The sequence below is a fragment of the Humulus lupulus genome, chromosome 2 (genome assembly GCF_963169125.1).
Source record: "Humulus lupulus chromosome 2, drHumLupu1.1, whole genome shotgun sequence".
Taxonomy (NCBI): domain Eukaryota; kingdom Viridiplantae; phylum Streptophyta; class Magnoliopsida; order Rosales; family Cannabaceae; genus Humulus; species Humulus lupulus.
Window position 1 is genome coordinate 184,652,904 of NC_084794.1, and position 19,571 is coordinate 184,672,474.

Here is a 19,571-nt window from a genome sequence, read left to right on the forward strand (position 1 = left end):
GTTAGTAATTTGAGTTTCTAGATCCTGTGTAAGTCACAAAGTGCATAGGATTTTTTGTAAATTTAATTTTTGAAATATGTAGTTTTAAAAAAAAAAATTTGCACACAAAAGAAGAGAGGGACCCAAGCCACAAGCCAAGCCAGCGGCCCGAGCCCTCCCCAGCCAGCCACGGGCATTGCCTAGATCGCGCCCCTGCACCCGTGCACTAGCCCGCACCCATGCGCCTGCGCACTAGCCCGCGCCCCTGCGCCTGCGCACCAGTCCGCGCTCCTGCGCACGGTCTCGCAAGCCCAGGCTGCCACCAGCTACGTGCACCCCAGCCTGACCGAGGCCCTGGCTTATTGACCCGCACCATGCACCAGCCCTGCGGCCCCTGCCCAAGCCCCTGTTGTGTACACACCTGCTGCATGCGGCAACCACCATCCCGAGCCCTTGAGGCTCCATGTGTCGCTGGCCCTAGTGGTCTAGAGCACCAATCTTGCTACCCAAAAACCCTAGATCCTAATTTTGTGCTATATTTTTATCTAATTAATTTTAAATTATTTTAATTTAAAATTTTAATTATCTTATTTTATTTTTATTAGAAAAATAAAATATCTTTTAGTTGGTTAAGATTTTATTTTAAGTTTAAATAATTATTTGAATTTGATTCATCAATTATTTAAATTCAACTAAAAGTTAGTTTTAAAATAAATTAATTAGAAAATTTGTTTCTAATTAAACATATGGGCATAACAAAGTTCCTAAAGACTAGCAAGAAAACCTAAAGGTGAGGAGAAGCATTCTTGGAGAGTCTTGAAAGCTACATAGGCTTAGATTGCAATTTTATTTCTAATTTTTCCAAGGGTGGTAAATTTTAGAAATGCCCAATAATACTCGGTTCATCATTTATTGTTTATTTATTTATGTATTGTATTTGTTTAAATAAATATTCATTGATGTTTAAATGATAACATGATCATGCATAAGTCAATTACATGCCATTCATGAAACCCCACACAATTTCTCATTAATCATGCATCTTTTAGAAACATGATTATTTAGGATTGTCCTATTTGTTTATATGAATTGTTTTGGAGAAATCAATTTCATGTAAACTACTAAGTATTAATATAGTTAAAACTTGGTAACTCACACCATAATAAAGGCAATAGATTTTATAGGCCTTTAAGATAACCAACTTTATGTAAAAAGCGTTTTTTGTAAAGTTAGATGAATGTAATGGATAATTATCAAGATCACATTAAATATAGAAACAACCTCTTTTATAATTATAAATGTATTTTCTAATTAATTAATAAACTATTATATAATTTGGAATTAATTGATTAGTTTAACAAAACACATTTAATCCAAAATAGTAAGTGGGAGAAGGTGAACATCTCAATGTCACCTATGGTTTCTATTATTAGTACAACACCGTAAGATATGAATATGGCCTCGAGGAAGCTTTGTTTCCGTCCCCCTAAGGAAAGTTTCTGGACATATCAATACCAAGGTTGGCATCTTACGAAGATAGGAAGGAGTGATGTACCCTAAGGCGGCACTCTCTAAGTTAAGTCATGAATTCCAAAATAATGGGTTACACTTACAAAGATTCAATTAAGCTTTTGCGGTGGATAATTGCATCTTGACCAAACCAGCGGTACTTTATATTTAAAAGAGAAAATAAAGAGTTATTTTAAGTTGTAAATTATAAAGATAAGATTGTCTTATAAGCTATGTGAATTTAACTTGATCGACCCTAAGGCAGCACTTTATTTGTTGGGTAGTTTTATCATGGAAAAGTAAATTTTAATTTATGTTTTTTAATTGTTGCATTCATGAATCATGTTTACTTTCCAAAATATTGATATTTTTTAAATGATAAAATTATTGTATTTTATTTTCAGTCATAAAATATTGCCACCCAATTATTTTCCTATTATGTGCCCAGTAATGCATCAAATGATTGATGATCATATAAGTAAAGTAAAACTGACTGAAGAAGATGAAGGATGATGGATAAATTCAACTTTGTTTGTCTTTCTAGCCAAAAAGAATAAACATATCTATAATGATAGAAGGCCTCCTCCTCTACCATCATGGGATGCAAGGAAAGAGGAACATGAGAAATATGCTGATTGGATGAGATCAAATCACATGGAGAGATTTTACTGTCTTAGTACCATGGAAGAGAAGCTAAGGAAAAAGTTCGAACACATTGAATATGCTCATGACATGTGGGACGCTATCTATGAGGATATACATACAAGACCTCGTGAAAAAGGTAGATATGATTTACTTTACCTTAGACTTAATAGTTGATTATGATATATAATGTTTGGAATATTTGATTTAGAAACCACTAAACCTATTTTTGTTCTTCTTTACAGACACTTGAGCAATCAAGAGAAACTTGCAGATGGAGACAAAAAGATGAAAAGGAAGAGAGGAAAAGTGACTAGTTCAAGAAAGCATTGAAGAAAGTCCATTTACTTAAAATTCTTTAGTTTTATTTAAAAGAAAACTTTATTGTTGTTTGAAATATGTTTAGTTTATTTTTATTTTTAGTTAATTTTTAATTTTATTGCATGTAATGACTTTAGAATATTTTATTTATAATTTGATTATTCTTAATTTTTCTTTAGACATGCAATTGAATATTTTGCACTTTAACACTTTCATTAAAATGAACAAATGCTTAATAATTCAGAATTATTTAAAGTAGCAAATTGCAAGGTAACAAAAGACAAAAAGTTTCAAACGAGGACGACACATATCATTGGCATCTTAGACTTGGTCATATAGGTCTAGATAGGATAAACCGGTTAACAAAAGATGGACCTTTGAGAGAACTAAGAGTTGGAACTCTTCCAATTTGTGAATCTTGTCTAGAAGGGAAAATGACCAAAGGTCCTTTCTCAGCAAAAGGAAATAGAGCCAAAGAACCTTTGGAGCTTGTACACAGCGATGTCTGTGGTCCAATCAATGTAAAAAGCAAGAGGTGGGTATGAGTACTTCGTCACTTTTATTGATGATTACTCAAGATATGGTCATACTTACTCAATGCTTAGGAAATCTGAAACCTTTGGTAAGTTTCAAGAACTCAAAGCTGAGGCTAAGAAGTAGTTAGGTAAGGCTCTTAAGACTCTTCGATCTGATCGAGGTAGAGAATATTTGGATGTAGAATTAAAAGATTTCTTACTGGAGCATGGTATTCTATCCCAACTCATAGCACCAGGAACGCCACAACAAAATGGTATTTCTAAAAGAAGAAACAGGACCTTGTTGGACATGGTTAGGTCTATGTTAAGCTACTCATCACTTCCTCTCTCATTATGGGGATATGCACTTCAAACGATGACTTAAATTTTGAATGTAGTCCTATCTAAGACCATAAGCAAAATGTCACTGGAACTGTGGAATGGAAACAAACCTAGTTTGTACCATTTACGTATTTGGGGTAGTCCTGCTCATGCTCTTAGACCTAAATTAGAGAAACTTGATTCAAGGTCTAAAGTATGCATTTTTGTTGGCTACGCTCCAGAAATAAGAGGCGGTTATTTCTATAGTCCCAAGGATCAATAGGTATTTGTCTCCACAAATGCGACCTTCCTTGAACATGACTATATGAATAACTATAAACCTAGGAGCAAGGTAGTATTGGAGGAACTCACAACTAATAAGATCCCATCACAATAATCTTCATCATTAAATGATAAATGACAAACCGAGGAAACCACGATTCCTAAAAGAGAAACCCCGATGAAACGTCATAGTGGGAGGATTGTGAGACAACCTGTTCGCTAAGAACATGAGGCACATATCATTGTTTCTAATACAGACAAGGACGATCCATTAATCTTTAAAGAAACAATGGATGATCCTGAAAAGTAGAAATGGAAAGAAGCTATGAACCAAGAAATGGAATCGATGTATTCCAATTCTTTTTGGGAACTTGTGGATCCACCTGAATATGTTAGGCCCATATGGTGTAAGTGGATATACAAGAGGTGTAGATGGGAAAGTAGAGAATTTCAAAGTGAGGCTAGTAGCCAAAGGCTACACTCAGAGAGAAGGTGTTGACTATGAAGAAACATTTTCTCCTGTGACCATGCTCAAATCCATTTGCATCCTCTTATCCATAATGGTTGTCAATGATTATGAGATATGGAAAATGGACGTCAAGACAGCTTTTCTAAATGGCTATCTTGATGAAAGTATCTATATGGTACAACCACAATGATTCATAAAGAATGGGGAAGATCAAAAGGTGTGCAAGTTGCTGAAATCAATTTATGGATTAAAGCAAGCATCTAGATCTTGGAATATCACTTTTGATAAAACAATTAAAACATATGGCTTTGAAAAGAATGTTGACGAAGCATGTGTGTATAAATACATCAAAGGAAAAGTGGCGGTTTACTTAGTTCTTTACATTGATGACATTTTGCTCATTTGGAACAATGTAGACATTGTCAAACATGAAGAAATGGTTAGCCAAAAAGTTCCAAATGAATGATTTGGGCAAGGCGAGCTATGTTCTGAGAATCCAATTCCTAAGGGATAGAAAGAACAAGCTCTTGGCACTTTCTTAGGCTAACTATATAGAAAAGGTGCATGAAAGACTCTATGGAGAATTCCAAGAAAGGTCAGTTACCGACCAAACATGAAATTTCCCTCTCCAAGGAACAATGTCCTAAGAAACCTCAAGAGGAAGAGGATATGAGAAAGTATCCCTATGCTTCAGTGGTTGGGAGTCTAATGTACGCTATGTTGTGTACAAGGGTCGACATATGTTATGCAGTTGAGATTGTAAGTCATTATCAATCAAATCCTAATTTGGAACACTGGATCGTAATAAAGTGCATTCTCAATTATCTTAGGAGAATGAGAGATTATATGCTTGTACATTCAGGGGGTGAACTGAACCCACTAGATACACTGATTCTAATTTCCAATCAGACATCTAGGTTAGTGTTCACTCTTGATGGAGGAGCTGTTGTCTGGAGAAGCATTAAACAAGCCAGCATAGCTGATTCAACCATGGAAGTCGAATACATAGCGAGTTGTGAAACAGATAAAGACCCGATTTGGTTGAGGAAGTTCTACACTGATCTAGAAGTAGTTCCAGATATGGATAAGCCACTAATCTTATACTCTAACAATAGCGGAGCAGTAGCTAATTCCAAAGAACCGAGAAGCCACAAGAGAGGAAAGCATATAGAAAGGATATACCATCTGTTAAAAGAGATTGTACATTGAGGTGATGTGACTGTTATGAAGATAGCATCAGAACAAAACTTGGCTGACCCATTTACCAAGACACTTCCTGCTAAGTCGTTCATGGGTCACATGCGCGATATGGGATTAAGGGAGATGTCTCACTTACTTTGAGGGCAAGTGGAAGATTGTTAGTATTAATGTCCTAAAAGCATGTAAAGACATTTTATTGGTTTTAAATAAAAGTACAATTTTATTATATTTGATTGTTATAATTATTGTTTGAATTATTTATATGATAATATCAAGAAAATTTCTTATTCATTCATGAGAATGTGATATTGTATTAGTACGAGATAATTAAGATCATATATAATGAATAAAATAGTCAGTAATATATTAAGGTAGGGAATCTTCAATGAATGGTTACTAGTACGGTTCGCTAAGCATAGAAGATGCAAGTAATCTAGATTCAAATTTCTGATGTGGATAGACATCTTAGTAAAGGTGATGGATATAATAGAGATTATATATGACAAGACCGATGAGAATTAATTATCTTTATAAACTTGTCGTTTGACATAAAGATTTAATTATTATCCTAGTAGATGATAATTTGTAGATCACTATAAATCCTGAGTATTCATGATCTCTTGTTTGTGTTTATTGGATTTTTTGATTCACTCATTAAGGTGTCTTAGAATAATGAGGCTAATGAATTTTGTTTTGGAGATCCAATATCATGGATGGCTGGGAAGATGAATTACAATATTGGAATCCATGCTTTCTTAACGGATCGAATATTGGTTTATTTAAGGGTTAATTATAGAGTTGAATAGTTATTGAGCTCAAATCTATAATTAGATTATAGATTAATTATTCACTAGTGAATTAATGGTACTTAAGGATCAAGAGGTAATTAGAAGGGTTAAACGGTGATTTTGACCAGCTCTAATTAATGAACCAATAATGGAGGACAAAACTACATATATTGATTATATTAATGGACTACAAAAGAAAATTTTGTAAATATAATTCTATAAATACTCAGAGTGCAATTCTACATTTATAATAGAGTAATCATGGAATTAATAAATAATATTATTAGATTAAAGATTTTGATTAATAATCTGGTTTATTGCAAATTCGTATTATAGGTCCATGGTCCCCAGATTACCTTTCTCCTACACTGTCAAGGATAAGGATGTCAAAAGAAAGATTTGTTGAGAGAAGGACTAAATTGCAAAGGAATTAATTTTTCAGGACAAGGAAATAACTATGTGATGATTATGGGTGATTGATTAATTGTGAATTAATTAATTATTTATTTAACTATATAATTTTTATTTTGAAAAACTATAGGTTAAAATTAATATTAATCTTGTTTGGATTAATATAAAGAGAGAAAATAATAAATATCTTATTTAGAATATGATATTTATTTATTTAATATAAAATTGATATTTTAAGATAAAATTAATTTTCAATTAAATGATATTTATATTGGGATAAATGTATTGTATTAAAAGTTGAATAAATAAACAAATGAGAAAATTAGGGAAACACTAATAGGGCTGGGCAACACACATTGTACTGTATAGTGTGTGGCACCTAACTTAGAGATTTTTTATCCTTGGGATTTAAATTTTGAATTTCAAATAAGTTTGTTTAATCAGTTATTTAATTATTCATTTTTAAATATGAATTAAATAAATAATTAATATAAATATCATATCGATTTTAATTTTAATTTGAATTTGAATTTTAATGAAATAAAGATTATTAATTAGATTAAATAATTTTATATAAGTCTGATAGTAAATGACTTTCATAACAAACTTTAATTTATTTTTTATGAGATTAAAAAATATAGACTCTCTCTAAAGCGATAGTTTTCTCTAAACCTGAAAACTATTCAAAACCTCTTTATCTCAATCAACCTTTTGAATCCTATGTGCTCACACACATCCTTGTGTGTTTCAGGATTGGTCTAGAAAATCAAGGTGTGAGCTTTCCGATTACTGGATAGGAAAATCGTTGATTTTATACAAAAAGACTCAAGGACACTTGATAGGCTACAAGAGGTAATCCTTGATCTGTTTTGTATGTGAGGTTTATATATGTATATGACCTAGCTGATTAATTTTATTAAAATGGGTCCATATATTCTGTTGCGCACCTTTGATTTTATCATTTAATACCAACAATGACGACTTCAAGAACAAGAGCAGGACTTACCAATGGGATGAGGACATTCTTAATTTCACGAAAGGAGATGATAAAAAATACAAGAAGCCTTGGGTTGATTGCAACAAGATCTACTTCCACTAGTGCCTGGAAAATCGTCATTGGGTCCTTTGCGAGATAAATTTGACTGGTTGATGATCATTGTATTTGACTCCGAACATTCCAACTTTAGCCATGGTAAGTTGACTGAGTTGCTGAAGGCTTGGACTAGGATACTTCCATCTTTACTCAATGCTCCTGGTATGTTTAAAGGACATCCCAAGTTGAAAATAACTAGACTGAAGATCACCGTTCCAAACTTTCATTGGCGGCGCATGTCCACTGATATTGTCCCACAATCTAGAACCAGGTATTTAGACATACTAACTTTAGTTTGTCATAACCCTGTTCTCCTTTAATTTTCAATAAACTCACAAATGCGATTTCTTGATTTCAACAGAGATTGCGGCGTATTCGCCATCAAGCACTTGGAGTTTATTCTTGGAGACATTCCCTTATCATATGCCATCGAGGACCACATTCAGTACTCCATGGATAAATTATGCATAGACATTTTTTACGAGAATGTGTACCCTATTTTTTTTATCTGTTAGAACATTTATTTTGAATTCTCCTTAGTTTTGTATATAAACAATGTCACATAGATGTCATTTTGACGGCTACTCGATGGTACATAATAGTATATTTTTTGCAATTAAAACTGCTATATGATATTTTGATGCCACATCGATGGTATATCGATGCCACATTGATGCTTATGGCTAAATGATTAAAGAACAATGAATTTAGACATGTTGATGACACATTGATTCCATTTCGAAGGAATATCAATGGTAGACCTCCTTTAAAAATTGCATACTTCTATTTCGATGCCACATCAATGGTATATCGATGCCACATCGATGCTTATGGCTAAATGATTAAAGAACAGTGAATTTAGACATGTTGATGCCACATTGATGTCGTTTCGATGGCATATTGATGGTAGACCTCCATTAAAAATTGCTTACTTCCATTTCAATGCCATATTGATGGTATATTGATGCCACATCGAAGCTTGTGGCTAAATGATTACAGAACATTGCATTTAGACATGTCGATGCACATCGATGCCATTTCGATGGTGTATTTATGGTAAAACAAAGCCATAACCATCGCGATTTCGATGCTATATCGATGGTGCATTGATGGTACATCGAAACAGATTGCATGTTAATATTTTTAAAAATTATGTCAAATTAAAAGGAAATCAAAGTCCATTACTACACAAATTAGAAGTCAATCAAGGTACATTAGTACACAAAGAAAAAGATTAACAAAGTCCATTATTACACAAATAAAAAGTCTAACATCGATGCTATAAATTTCAAACTTGAACTTTACAAGTTGCCCTATTATTGCCTAAACCTCCACATGTGCTACACTTGCATTGTACAACCACTTTTTCTCCATTGGAAGGATGGCATTTCTTCTTAGGCCTACCTTGTTTCTTCTTTGGACAATCAAGATTTTTTTGCCTAGGTATTCTCACATTCATTGTCATAATGTCATGTGGAACAATCCACTCTTCCTCGTTACCATTAGGATATATAGATTCTGTGTAAGAGGACCTCCATGTCTCAATTTTATAGTAATCTGAACACAAAGAATAAAAGCTCACCCCTCTCTTAAGGGATCCAGATAGTGCATGAACACATGGGATGCCAATAAGCTGAAATACACCACATGTGCATGTCTTATTCAGGAGGTTGACTTCACCATTCAACTCACCATCTAACACATGGAACTCATGTGTCCCTACTGCATAAGGGATCAAGAATCGAGCTTTCTCATCCATATCCACCAAATCTTTCTCGTAGGTCGGTGCAAGAGTTGTAGTAGTATTCTTTCTACTTTATCTCATATCACAAAACCAGGACTGAAGTGTGAAACGAATAAATTCGACGAATGTAGTTATCGGAAAACTTCTAGTGTCTCGGGTCTTATTGTTAAAACTTTCAGCGTAATTGCTTATCATTATATTGTACATAGTATCCAGGAAAACTAACATTTAATTGTAATGTACATTTACAAGATTTCATAACTAACATACCTATTTCTAGGAAAGTAAGCACGAGACCACTTATCAAAACCCATGCATTCTAGGTACAGAGCAATGGCTGGGTCTTTTTATTTGATTTTTTCAAAGTGAGCATGGAACTCGGATTTCCTAAAAGCATATGTTGCATTATACATCAACACATGACAATGATTAGTCTTGAATTTAGCAACCACATTCATACTAATGTGGTGGTAGCAAGCACCGTAATAGGCATCGGGGAAAATAGTTTCCAAGGCATGTTTAATACTTGCATGGCTGTCAGATACAAACGCCATGTCCTCAACTTCCCTAATCGCTCCCTTTAGCTTTGACATGAAATACTACCATGACTCATGATTCTCACTTTTCACAATACCAAATGCAACTAGTTATAGATGGTTATTTGCATCCAGCGCGACTGTACATAACATCTGCCCACCATATTTTGTCTTTAAAAAATTGTCGTCTACACATAACACAGGACGACATGTACGGAAACCTCTTATACGAACTCCGAGTGAGAAAAATCAATATTTGAACCGATCCTCCTCAGTGACAAAATCTGTCAATGTCCCGGGACTTTTCTAGTTGAAGCATGAACAAGTACGATTGTAACTTCTGTTAGGATGCTTCCAGTGCCTCTCTGACATAAGAAAGAGCCTTCTCTCGACATCTCTAAGCTTTTCCATATGACAGATCAATGCCATAATTATTCTTAATGTCTTCTTCTATGTTGTTTGCCATGTACGCATTCGATCCAACCTGATACTTTTTCTTTATGCACTGACCAATAACCCAAGGTGCAGCTTGGCGATGGCCTTTATGTTGGAGGACAAGTGAGCAAGGGGGTTTATTGGTGAAACAAGTTATCTCGAACATATTAGATTTAGGTATTCTCTTCCCCCACAATCAATATCCTTGCAAGTGATATACCAAACTTCAATACCTGACTTCTTCACCACAAACTTGAAGTTCTGCTTGTGTGTCTTCGTCTTCAACTCTAACTAGTTCTCAAAAACCTTCCCAACTTCTATTACTCCACAACACACTCCATATATTGTGGGGATAACATAAGAGGGGCATGGGATATCTTTAGCAGTATATGCTGAAGAACTCCATCTATTTCTATCGTCTTGTGTAGTTGGACGACTGCTCTCTGAGCCAGGAGTCCTGCATCCTATGCTTTCTTGACGTCTTGACAAGGGTCGTACATTTAAATTATCCACTTGCTCCACATGTAGCATCGACAACCGATCCTCAGAGTTATCATCAAAACTAATGCACCCCTCAACTCTTTCATCATCATCACCCAAATGGGAAACTAGATTGTCATTGACATAAGGCTCATACTCATACCCATCATTATGCGGAAGATTTGTTGGGGGAAAATTTTCATTTTGACTAGGACCTCCCATGCATACACTTGCCCCAAGAGCTGTTTGTGTAGGGATGTAAATGGGGTGGGTCTGCCCCGCCCCGCCCCTCCCCGATTAGTTTCTTGGAACGGGGCAGGTCTGCCCCGCCCCATTTGCCTCATTTAACTTCTTTTTTTTTTTAAGAAACATTAAATTATAATTTTAGAATTTTCCCTAAGCCTAAATATTATTTTTTATTGTAATCTTTATATTTTACACTTGGTATCAACTATACCATCAAATATTATATTTTGTTTTTTATTTTAAAATTTACAAAATAAATACAAGAATAAGGATGAATTATATAAAACATATTTTTCAATATTTATAATTCTTTCTAGTCTATGTAGAATTAAAAATATTATAAACTACATATAAAATGTCAATTTTACATACTATGTATATAAGTAGCATGAGAGAATTGAGTTAGAGTATACAAAAAAAAAAAAAAAAATTGAGGCGGGGCGGCCCCGCCCCGTTTAAATTCCTAGCGGGGCGGGGCTGCCCCGCCCCGAATTCCGCCCCGTTTTTACCGGGGCAAAGATGCCCCGTCGGGTCAGGGCCCCGCCCCGCCCCGCCGCCCCATTTTGCCATGCTTATGTTTGTGGAACAACCGTGCAATATTGATTATGATTTTCCTTATTAACACTCGCTCTAAGAGATGGATCAAGAAGAGCAGTGTTATTTGCAATCGAACTAACGCATAAAGGAACCCGATGTTTAAGAACTTCGAATTGTCAAGAATAAGAGCACTAACTCCTTCATCGTCCGTGATTTCAATGGGATCTAAGCTAAAATCATTGCATATAAACGACACTTCCAACTTTAAGTCAAACAATGACCTATCCATTTTCAGCTTTCGAATACAACTTCTCCAATAATTCTATGTAACCAACACCAATTGGTACGTGTATTATAGTATTCAAACCAACTTTAAAATTCCATTTCTCTCATTTCCGTTCTCAAACACCGTTGTACGAAATAATTATATTAACTCTGGTTAATAATACATATCAGGTGATTATTTTGTAATTTAAATCCAGTAAATGGTTAAGAATAAAATATGCATTCCCAACCATTATATATTTAATATAATTACATACTTGCAGGAATTAAAAAATTTATTTACATGAGGACTAAAACTTAGATTAACAAATTATTATAAAAATATTAAAACTGATTTTGACACATGTGTGTGGTTAATATATTTCGACTGGAGTATATATGGATAAGTATTTTTTTCAAAGATTTATATTATATAAATTATATATCTAGTCACTCTTAAATAGTGTTAAAATTAAAATGTGGTGTAATGGGAATTATCTTATAAAATATTTGAAAATACAAAAATGATTAAAATTAAAACAATATAGTAAAATTAACGTGACGTGAAGAGACCATTCTAAGTTTCCATTAACAAAAGTAATCCAAAACCTGGGCCAAAATACACCCAAAATTTAATCCATAAACAAACAAATATATGATTTTATCCATGTAGGTAGTGTTTATATTCTTTATTTTCTTTATCTATAAGGCTGATTAATATGTTACATTAATATATAGGTAGTGTTTCTAGTCTTGTGGTACGTACTCTGTTATTGAATTAAGTTATAAACTGAAAATTGTTGAATTTACATTGCAAGAAAATTGTTTGATAAAATGTCTCAAAGAGATAATAAGTTGGAGATAAAGAAACAGTTGAGGAGGCAACAAGAAGAAGTCGATAAAGATCAAAGACATTGTGATAGGTAAGTAGCTAAATTGAGAAAGCAGCTTTCTCTACTGAGCAAACTTCCGACTTACATGTTTTCTTTTTATTCATGTCTTGTTTTTTAATCATTGATTAAATATTATACTGCACACTTCGAATGGTTTTATTGGTACGGTCTTCGTAATACTTCTCCTTTAGTATAATATTGAGTGCTAAATTTAATTAGACACAGGGGTTCAAAAGGTCAATAGATTTTGTATCTGATGTATATATAAATATATATATATATATATATGTATATTGAAAAAGCCAGAGCTCGTATAGTAACATAAGTCCTATTTTATTTTGGTGTCATCTTGTATTCAATTTAATTTCTTTTCTTTTTTCATCACCAATTCATTGATTTTTTAATCATAGGGTCACAAATCAGCTTTGATGTTGAATTTAATTTACGGGAAAATAGTCTTGTGGAGTACTCTGTTATTGAATTAGATTTTGCCAGGGTCATAAATCGGTTTTGTTTTAGGAGAAAATAGATGTGCTCTAGTATACTCCAACTAAATTATTGTATGGAGATAATAGTAGTGCTATGTTATTGAAAATGGGTCTAGTAATTGTATTGAGTAGTAATTATGTTACGTATTATTCATTTATGTATATATGTATATATATTATGTTTTGTATCCCAACTATATGATATTGGCTCTGTTTAGTGATAAGCATTCTGTGTTTGGAGTTTGTGCTCTCTCTTTATGTTTTGCCATTTCTATTGTTTCGTAATGTATTGTTCTATTGAATTGAGGTTTTTTACTTTCAACAGGCCAAAGGAACTACAGTTGGCTGAGACTTTGGTATAGAATAAAAGCAATATATTCAACTTAATTGAAGTCTCATAGCCCAAGATGGTGTTCTTCTATTTTTCTCTACAATTATTAGCATAGCATAAATTTGCCGGACCCAAAGCCAAGTGTTGATACAAGGTCATAATAATAATAATTACAGGTATATAGGTCATAATTAATCAAAAAATAGAATCCATTGATATATATCTATATATGTTCATAAACTTCATATATTTAGATTCTTCTTGATTACTTGCTATGTATGCTTTCTATTTTTGCGCTTTTACTTCTCTTCTCAAGGTTTACCACATTCTTCCTTGTAGTTTATGCTAATTAGAAATAGAGTTTTCCTATTCTGTCATGTCTAATTTTCATATTTAAGAGAACTTACTTTCACTGGTTGTAGGTTGGCCCAATTACATTTAAGACAAAGTTTCAGCCACATCTTGTGTCGACACTTGACCAGGTTGGCTTGCTTGTTCTGAATATCATATGTTTTAAGAATAAACCATAGAAATGTACGTTAAAGTTCATTTCTAAAATGGAACTGAGTAGATACTTATGCATAAGTTATATATGCAATATGATGAGACTATGGTCATAGGTGTTACATACCAAGGTATTTTTTTAAATATATATTATGTATACAGTCCAATTTGTATTTATTTTAAACCTTTTGGAAAATACTTGTATTTGTATTTGTATTTGGTGGCAATTTAAATAAAAAATGCTACATATTATCACATCTCATCTCATTTGCCCCTTTTGATTTATAAGTTTGAAGTTAATTAAATGAGTTGAAAAATTACAAAAAATGAACCCTTAACTATCTCACTAGGCACTTATATTTATTATTGATTGAAAGCTTTGGCACTTAATTATTTTTTCTTTTGTCCATCAACTAGCATGGTCCTTTGTTTGGGGCGAACAAAATAACTATCTCCACTCCATGACACCACTCTCTCTTTTCATTTGAGCTATCGCTTTTGTGTTTCTGTATTTTGTCTATCCTATACACATAAAGCATGAGAAAATTGATGCACATAATTACTTACTGTACAAATGCTGAGCATAAGCATCCTTGTGACATATCAAACCTTTGATGCTTGGAATGTGCAATATACAAACCCAAATTATAGCGCATCGACTTGACACTTTATAGTATATCAGAAGAAATTAAAGAATTAGCAAAAGCTTCATCACTTAGAGTCTTAAGGTGAGAATTGAGATCCCTTGTTTTCATTTCATTTTTCTTACAATGCTCTCTTATATATGTATCACTCTCATTTGTAGTTGGAGTAGTAAAAATGTGTTTCATAATATTATGATAAAGTGTGCTTATATAGTTTGGAAGGTGGACAGAACTCGTGTGCCCATAAACTGTTTGACATAAATTCTCAGTTACCTCATACACTGTTATTTTTACTCTAATGACATATTTGAATCTTGGTAAGCCGTGAGTATAGTACTAATTAGATGTTAGGAAGTTATACATTAGTTTGTATATATGTTCATATATTCTCTATCCTTTTAAAATTATTTGTTGACAATAGAAATACAAGTTTGATCAGGTTCAGGCCAAACCACATTTTGGTTTTGGGGCTTGGCATTGCTTTGCATTCCCTCTCTCTCTAAACCAACATGTGTATAATTTTTTGTATAAATATATATATACTTTATTTACATGGTTTGGCCACATGGGATGAAAGTAGTTGAACAAAATAGTACATATAATTCTATAGCTAATAATTTTGGAGAGAGTTTCTTGACTCCATAATTAACTATTAAGCCTCTTTCTCTATATCTCTCTATGCTATCAAATGTTAAATATTAATTTACACCATATATGTGTATAAAGTATTATAACAATTGCAGGTATTTGCAATAGTACTGAATATAGCATGAATGATTTTCCTTTTAATTTTATGTTTTGTTCAGCACCTCCGTAGACCAGGTCACTACTCCTTTTACTCTCAATTTAAAAAAAATATATATATTATGTATGTATGCTTGTGGGAGAACAGTAGTGATTGGAATGTTGTGTCTATGAAGGTGGAAGGAGCAGCAGATAAAGATTGTAGAACACCTAACATTTGGGATTCCTTTGCTCACGGTGGATATATTTCTCTTTCTTTTATCACTCTTTATTTTATCCTAAACTTGTATGATTTTGTGGGGTCATGATATGTATCTGGGCTGAACAGAGCTTACTCTGTTTTATAGTAAAAGAATATTAATTAATGTCTTTCAGTATTTTATCCATATAATTCTCACTCCCATAATTTTACTGTTCTACTAATTCAACTCGATTTAGTAATAATTGATGTGATGTTTGAGGATACCAATAATAAGGCTGATATAGTTTTTATAATTAATAGAACCAATGTTACATATTTAAACCCACTCTTACTATATGATATAGAACAAATGGACAATGACGATATAGTTTATCTTTTTCTTTTCTTTTTTAATAAAGACTGTAGATAAAGATTGAGTCAAAATTTTCTATTTAATATCATTTTAGCATTAGTATTGGTTCACAAAAGTACTAATATAAATACCCTCACGATTTCTCTCTGTTTTTTTTTCTTTTTATTTTTGATAATCATGATTTCTCTCTTTATAATTGTTTATTACTACTATTGTACTTCTATTGAATTTTATTGGCTTTTTAAATTGGATATAGTAATGTTAATCTGCTCATTATATTCATACACAGAACTGTGATCAGGTACTTTTGATTTGATAGATATGAAAGGGAAGGAGATAACACTCTAACGGAAAAAGTGTGAGTATGTTGTGGTTTTGTGTATTTACGAATAAAGCTTATTGTTCTTCAAGAAGACTTCAAGCATTTTACTAGCCAATTTTAGCTCATTTAGAGTGATTAAGTTCTGTAATGGAAAGCTTTTTAAGTTTCAAGGCCATTTGACAATTTGTTTTGACACTTCCATGGGTTTTATGCTGGACTTTTTGGACTTATATGAAACTTGCCACTTTCTTTAATTTATCAATTTGATGTTCTACTATATTGACTTCTATTTATTTTTAAAATATTAATACAAGTTCAGTTTCCTTTCAAAAATAAAAATTTCTAGGGGCAATTCCTTTGTTTGTATCTTTGTAGATCCTTATCTTATTCAATAATTGTATGCCTCTTCGGCTCCGACATTATCACTTTGGATGTTGTGATTTTTTAAGTGCATCTCTGCTTGTTTGTCTGTGTTGAAGCTCTACAATTTTAGTGTCTACTCTTAATTGATTACTTGTTCATCTCAAAGCTATAGCTTATGCTTTTTCCTTTGCTTGTCACCGTATCTTGTGTAGAAAAATGGTGTCTTTGCTAGCATAAAAGTCAGATTCTTTCTCATATTTCATTTCTGAAACAGTTTTGTGTTTTATCATATTTGCAGATTATTCTAAGAAGCCCCTGAACTAATACTAAATGCTTTGTAGTACTACCAGCAGGCCATTATTCTATTTATATATATATAATATGATGCATTAATATATAATATGTTGATTATGGCAGTGGATTGAATCTTTTGTGATTGATAAAACTTGGGTATCCATCAACAGGTAATATGATAAGATGCATTTAGTAAATTCTTAAGTATATACTTAGGATTTTATTGATAGATTAATCATACATGTCATAATGAGTTGTACCATATTATTTATGGAACTATTCTGTGAAAATCTAAGATTTAATTGTACGTTTCAAAATTTTGGATTTATTGAAAAATAGTTGTTATGCTACCGATTTTTTTTTAGAAAAATAGTAACCAACTATTATGCTTATTGGTTATGAAGATCACATGAGTTTTGTTTACTTATTGCATTTTTTTTCATATATGTTATCTAGGTGATGAAGATAGCAACACAAGATTTGGATGCTTGCAATTAATAAAGAGAAAGCACAGGACAAATGTTACAATTTGTATTTTATTAGACTTGTTGCGCATTATATTCTCAGCATGACTACTTTTACTATGGTATTTTGTACATTTTTTTATTTGGGACACATGTATTCGATATTTTGGTTAATACAAGAAAATACATTAAACATTATCAAATTCTAATTACATTATTGGGACAAATAATAGGCATTGTTAAATTTGATAATTTCACTTTAAAAGTGTTACGATAAACTCAAAAAATAACATCAACATAGAGTTATTATAACAAAATAACAATGATAAGAATAATGTAATTAAAAACAATAAGATTACATTTTGAAAATGTAATTAAATAGAAAAAACTATTTACATAATGAATCATAACATTTAGATAATGTAACTATTTATAATATATAACACCAAAATAATGTTATAATAGTCTATTTCATAACATGTAAAAAATGTAATCAAATAGTGAGAGTTTTAATAACATAGGCAGACTTAACACTTGCTAAAGTGTTATAAATTTCATTTGATAACACTTTTTGAGAGTTATAAATTTTCTTGTAGTGTGCTTTCACTACTTCCACTTAGACTGGATCGATGAGTGGCTTAAATTGAACATCTTTTGTCCTATCTATCATATCTTGTTGCTCATAACTCTAATTGGATAAGTTATTTTAAATTTAAAAATGACCAAAAGTTTCCAAATCAAGATTCATTTTAGAAATACAAAGAGTAACCAAAATAATAAGTTATTTTTTATTCTTAAAGTACATCATAAATTAATTGAAATAATAAGTCAGTATTTAAAAAAGTAATCGAAATAATATGTTACCAAAAAATAACTAAAATAATGTTTCCCATATTAGTTAGGGATGTAAATGGTAAGGGTGTACACGGTTTGACATGCAGTTTTTTTAAAATGAAAAATCAAACCAAACTATTAAAAATAAAATATCAAACCAAACAAAACCATAAATAAATAGTTTGGTGTGGTTTCGTTAGGTTATAACCAAACTATTAAAATTTTAAATTGTTTTATTATAAAATAATTAACTAAACAATTGTATTTAAATAATAATAATTTTAGTTTTACTTTTAAGATCATAAAAGTCTAGAAGAAGCTTAGTGTGTTTGTTGTTAGAAGTGTAAGTATTTTGAATAATTTTATAAAAGAGGGAAAAATAAATGTTTACTTTCTAAACAATGTGAGACTTTATGTTGTGAAAATTCCAATGTGCAAATATATACAATCATAGACAAGTAATAATAGAGTTAAGTAGAATATCGTCCCACAGAGATTGTTTATTAATTACGAATAATTAATTTCCTAATTCTATTTGGCTACTAAAACTTAGATTCAAGAATATCAAGAATTGACAAAAATAACAATTAACAAATAACAAAAACAAGTAAAAGCAAATTAATTCAATGGATGTAAAGTTAGGGTATTTAACTTCATCTTCTATTCACTTTATTATTTCACCAATACAATTTTCATTTTTTCTTTTTCTTATTGTGATAACGAATTTACTAAAACAATCTAAATTCTCATTAGGATATATAGGTCTCTCAACATATATGCGAATTTTTTACATCTCTGTGATAAATTCCAAACATAAGCAAACATTAAGAATAGAATTCCTAAAAGCTATACAAACCATATAGGTACTCTTGTCCTATATCAAAATCTATGTATATTCAACTATAGCATATATTTAACTTTCACCTCTGAGATTTTGAATTAAATTCATAAGTAATGCAAATATCAAAGTCAAATTATTTACATTCATTACGCACAAATTGAAAGATCACAATGAAGAAGAAGAAATCATAGAAATTGCATTAACTAATAACAAAGTTTCAAGAGACTACATTAAAACCCTAGAAATAGATTTAGTTCATAATCATAGTGTTAACATCCATTAAACTAAAATAAAACATAACTAAAAAATAGAAGATGAAAGAAAAAAAAAACTAGGGGTGCACACGGGTCGGATTTTCGGATTTCGGGTTCTTCGAGTTTTACGGGTTTCGGGTTGAGAAAAATGGTACCGAAATCGATCCGAAATTTTCGAGTTTTTTCGGGTTTCGGGTTTCGGGTTTCGAGTTTTGGGTTTTATTTGGGTTCGGGTTCGAGTTTGATTCAGGTTAGGCTTAGGCATTTGT

The 19,571-nt window shown here is 32.0% G+C and overlaps 1 protein-coding gene and 1 long non-coding RNA gene across 2 annotated transcripts; one reads left to right on the forward strand and one right to left on the reverse strand.

Annotated features, from left to right (window-relative positions):
- Positions 1–8,818: 8,818 nt before the first annotated feature.
- On the reverse strand, positions 8,819–9,289 carry LOC133814992 (uncharacterized). The gene has a single exon (XM_062247891.1). The coding sequence runs from the start codon at positions 9,287–9,289 to the stop codon at positions 8,819–8,821; it is 471 nt and encodes a 156-aa protein (XP_062103875.1).
- Positions 9,290–13,501: 4,212 nt separating this feature from the next.
- On the forward strand, positions 13,502–17,515 carry LOC133816449 (uncharacterized). The gene is made up of 3 exons (XR_009885249.1): positions 13,502–13,660; positions 13,907–14,716; positions 15,553–17,515. It is a non-coding gene; the product is annotated as an uncharacterized LOC133816449 (long non-coding RNA).
- Positions 17,516–19,571: the final 2,056 nt, after the last annotated feature.

Excerpts from the sequence above, each read along its gene's own strand:
- LOC133814992 (XM_062247891.1), bottom strand. The coding sequence starts at position 9,289 with ATGGATGAGAAAGCTCGATTCTTGATCCCTTATGCAGTAGGGACACAT.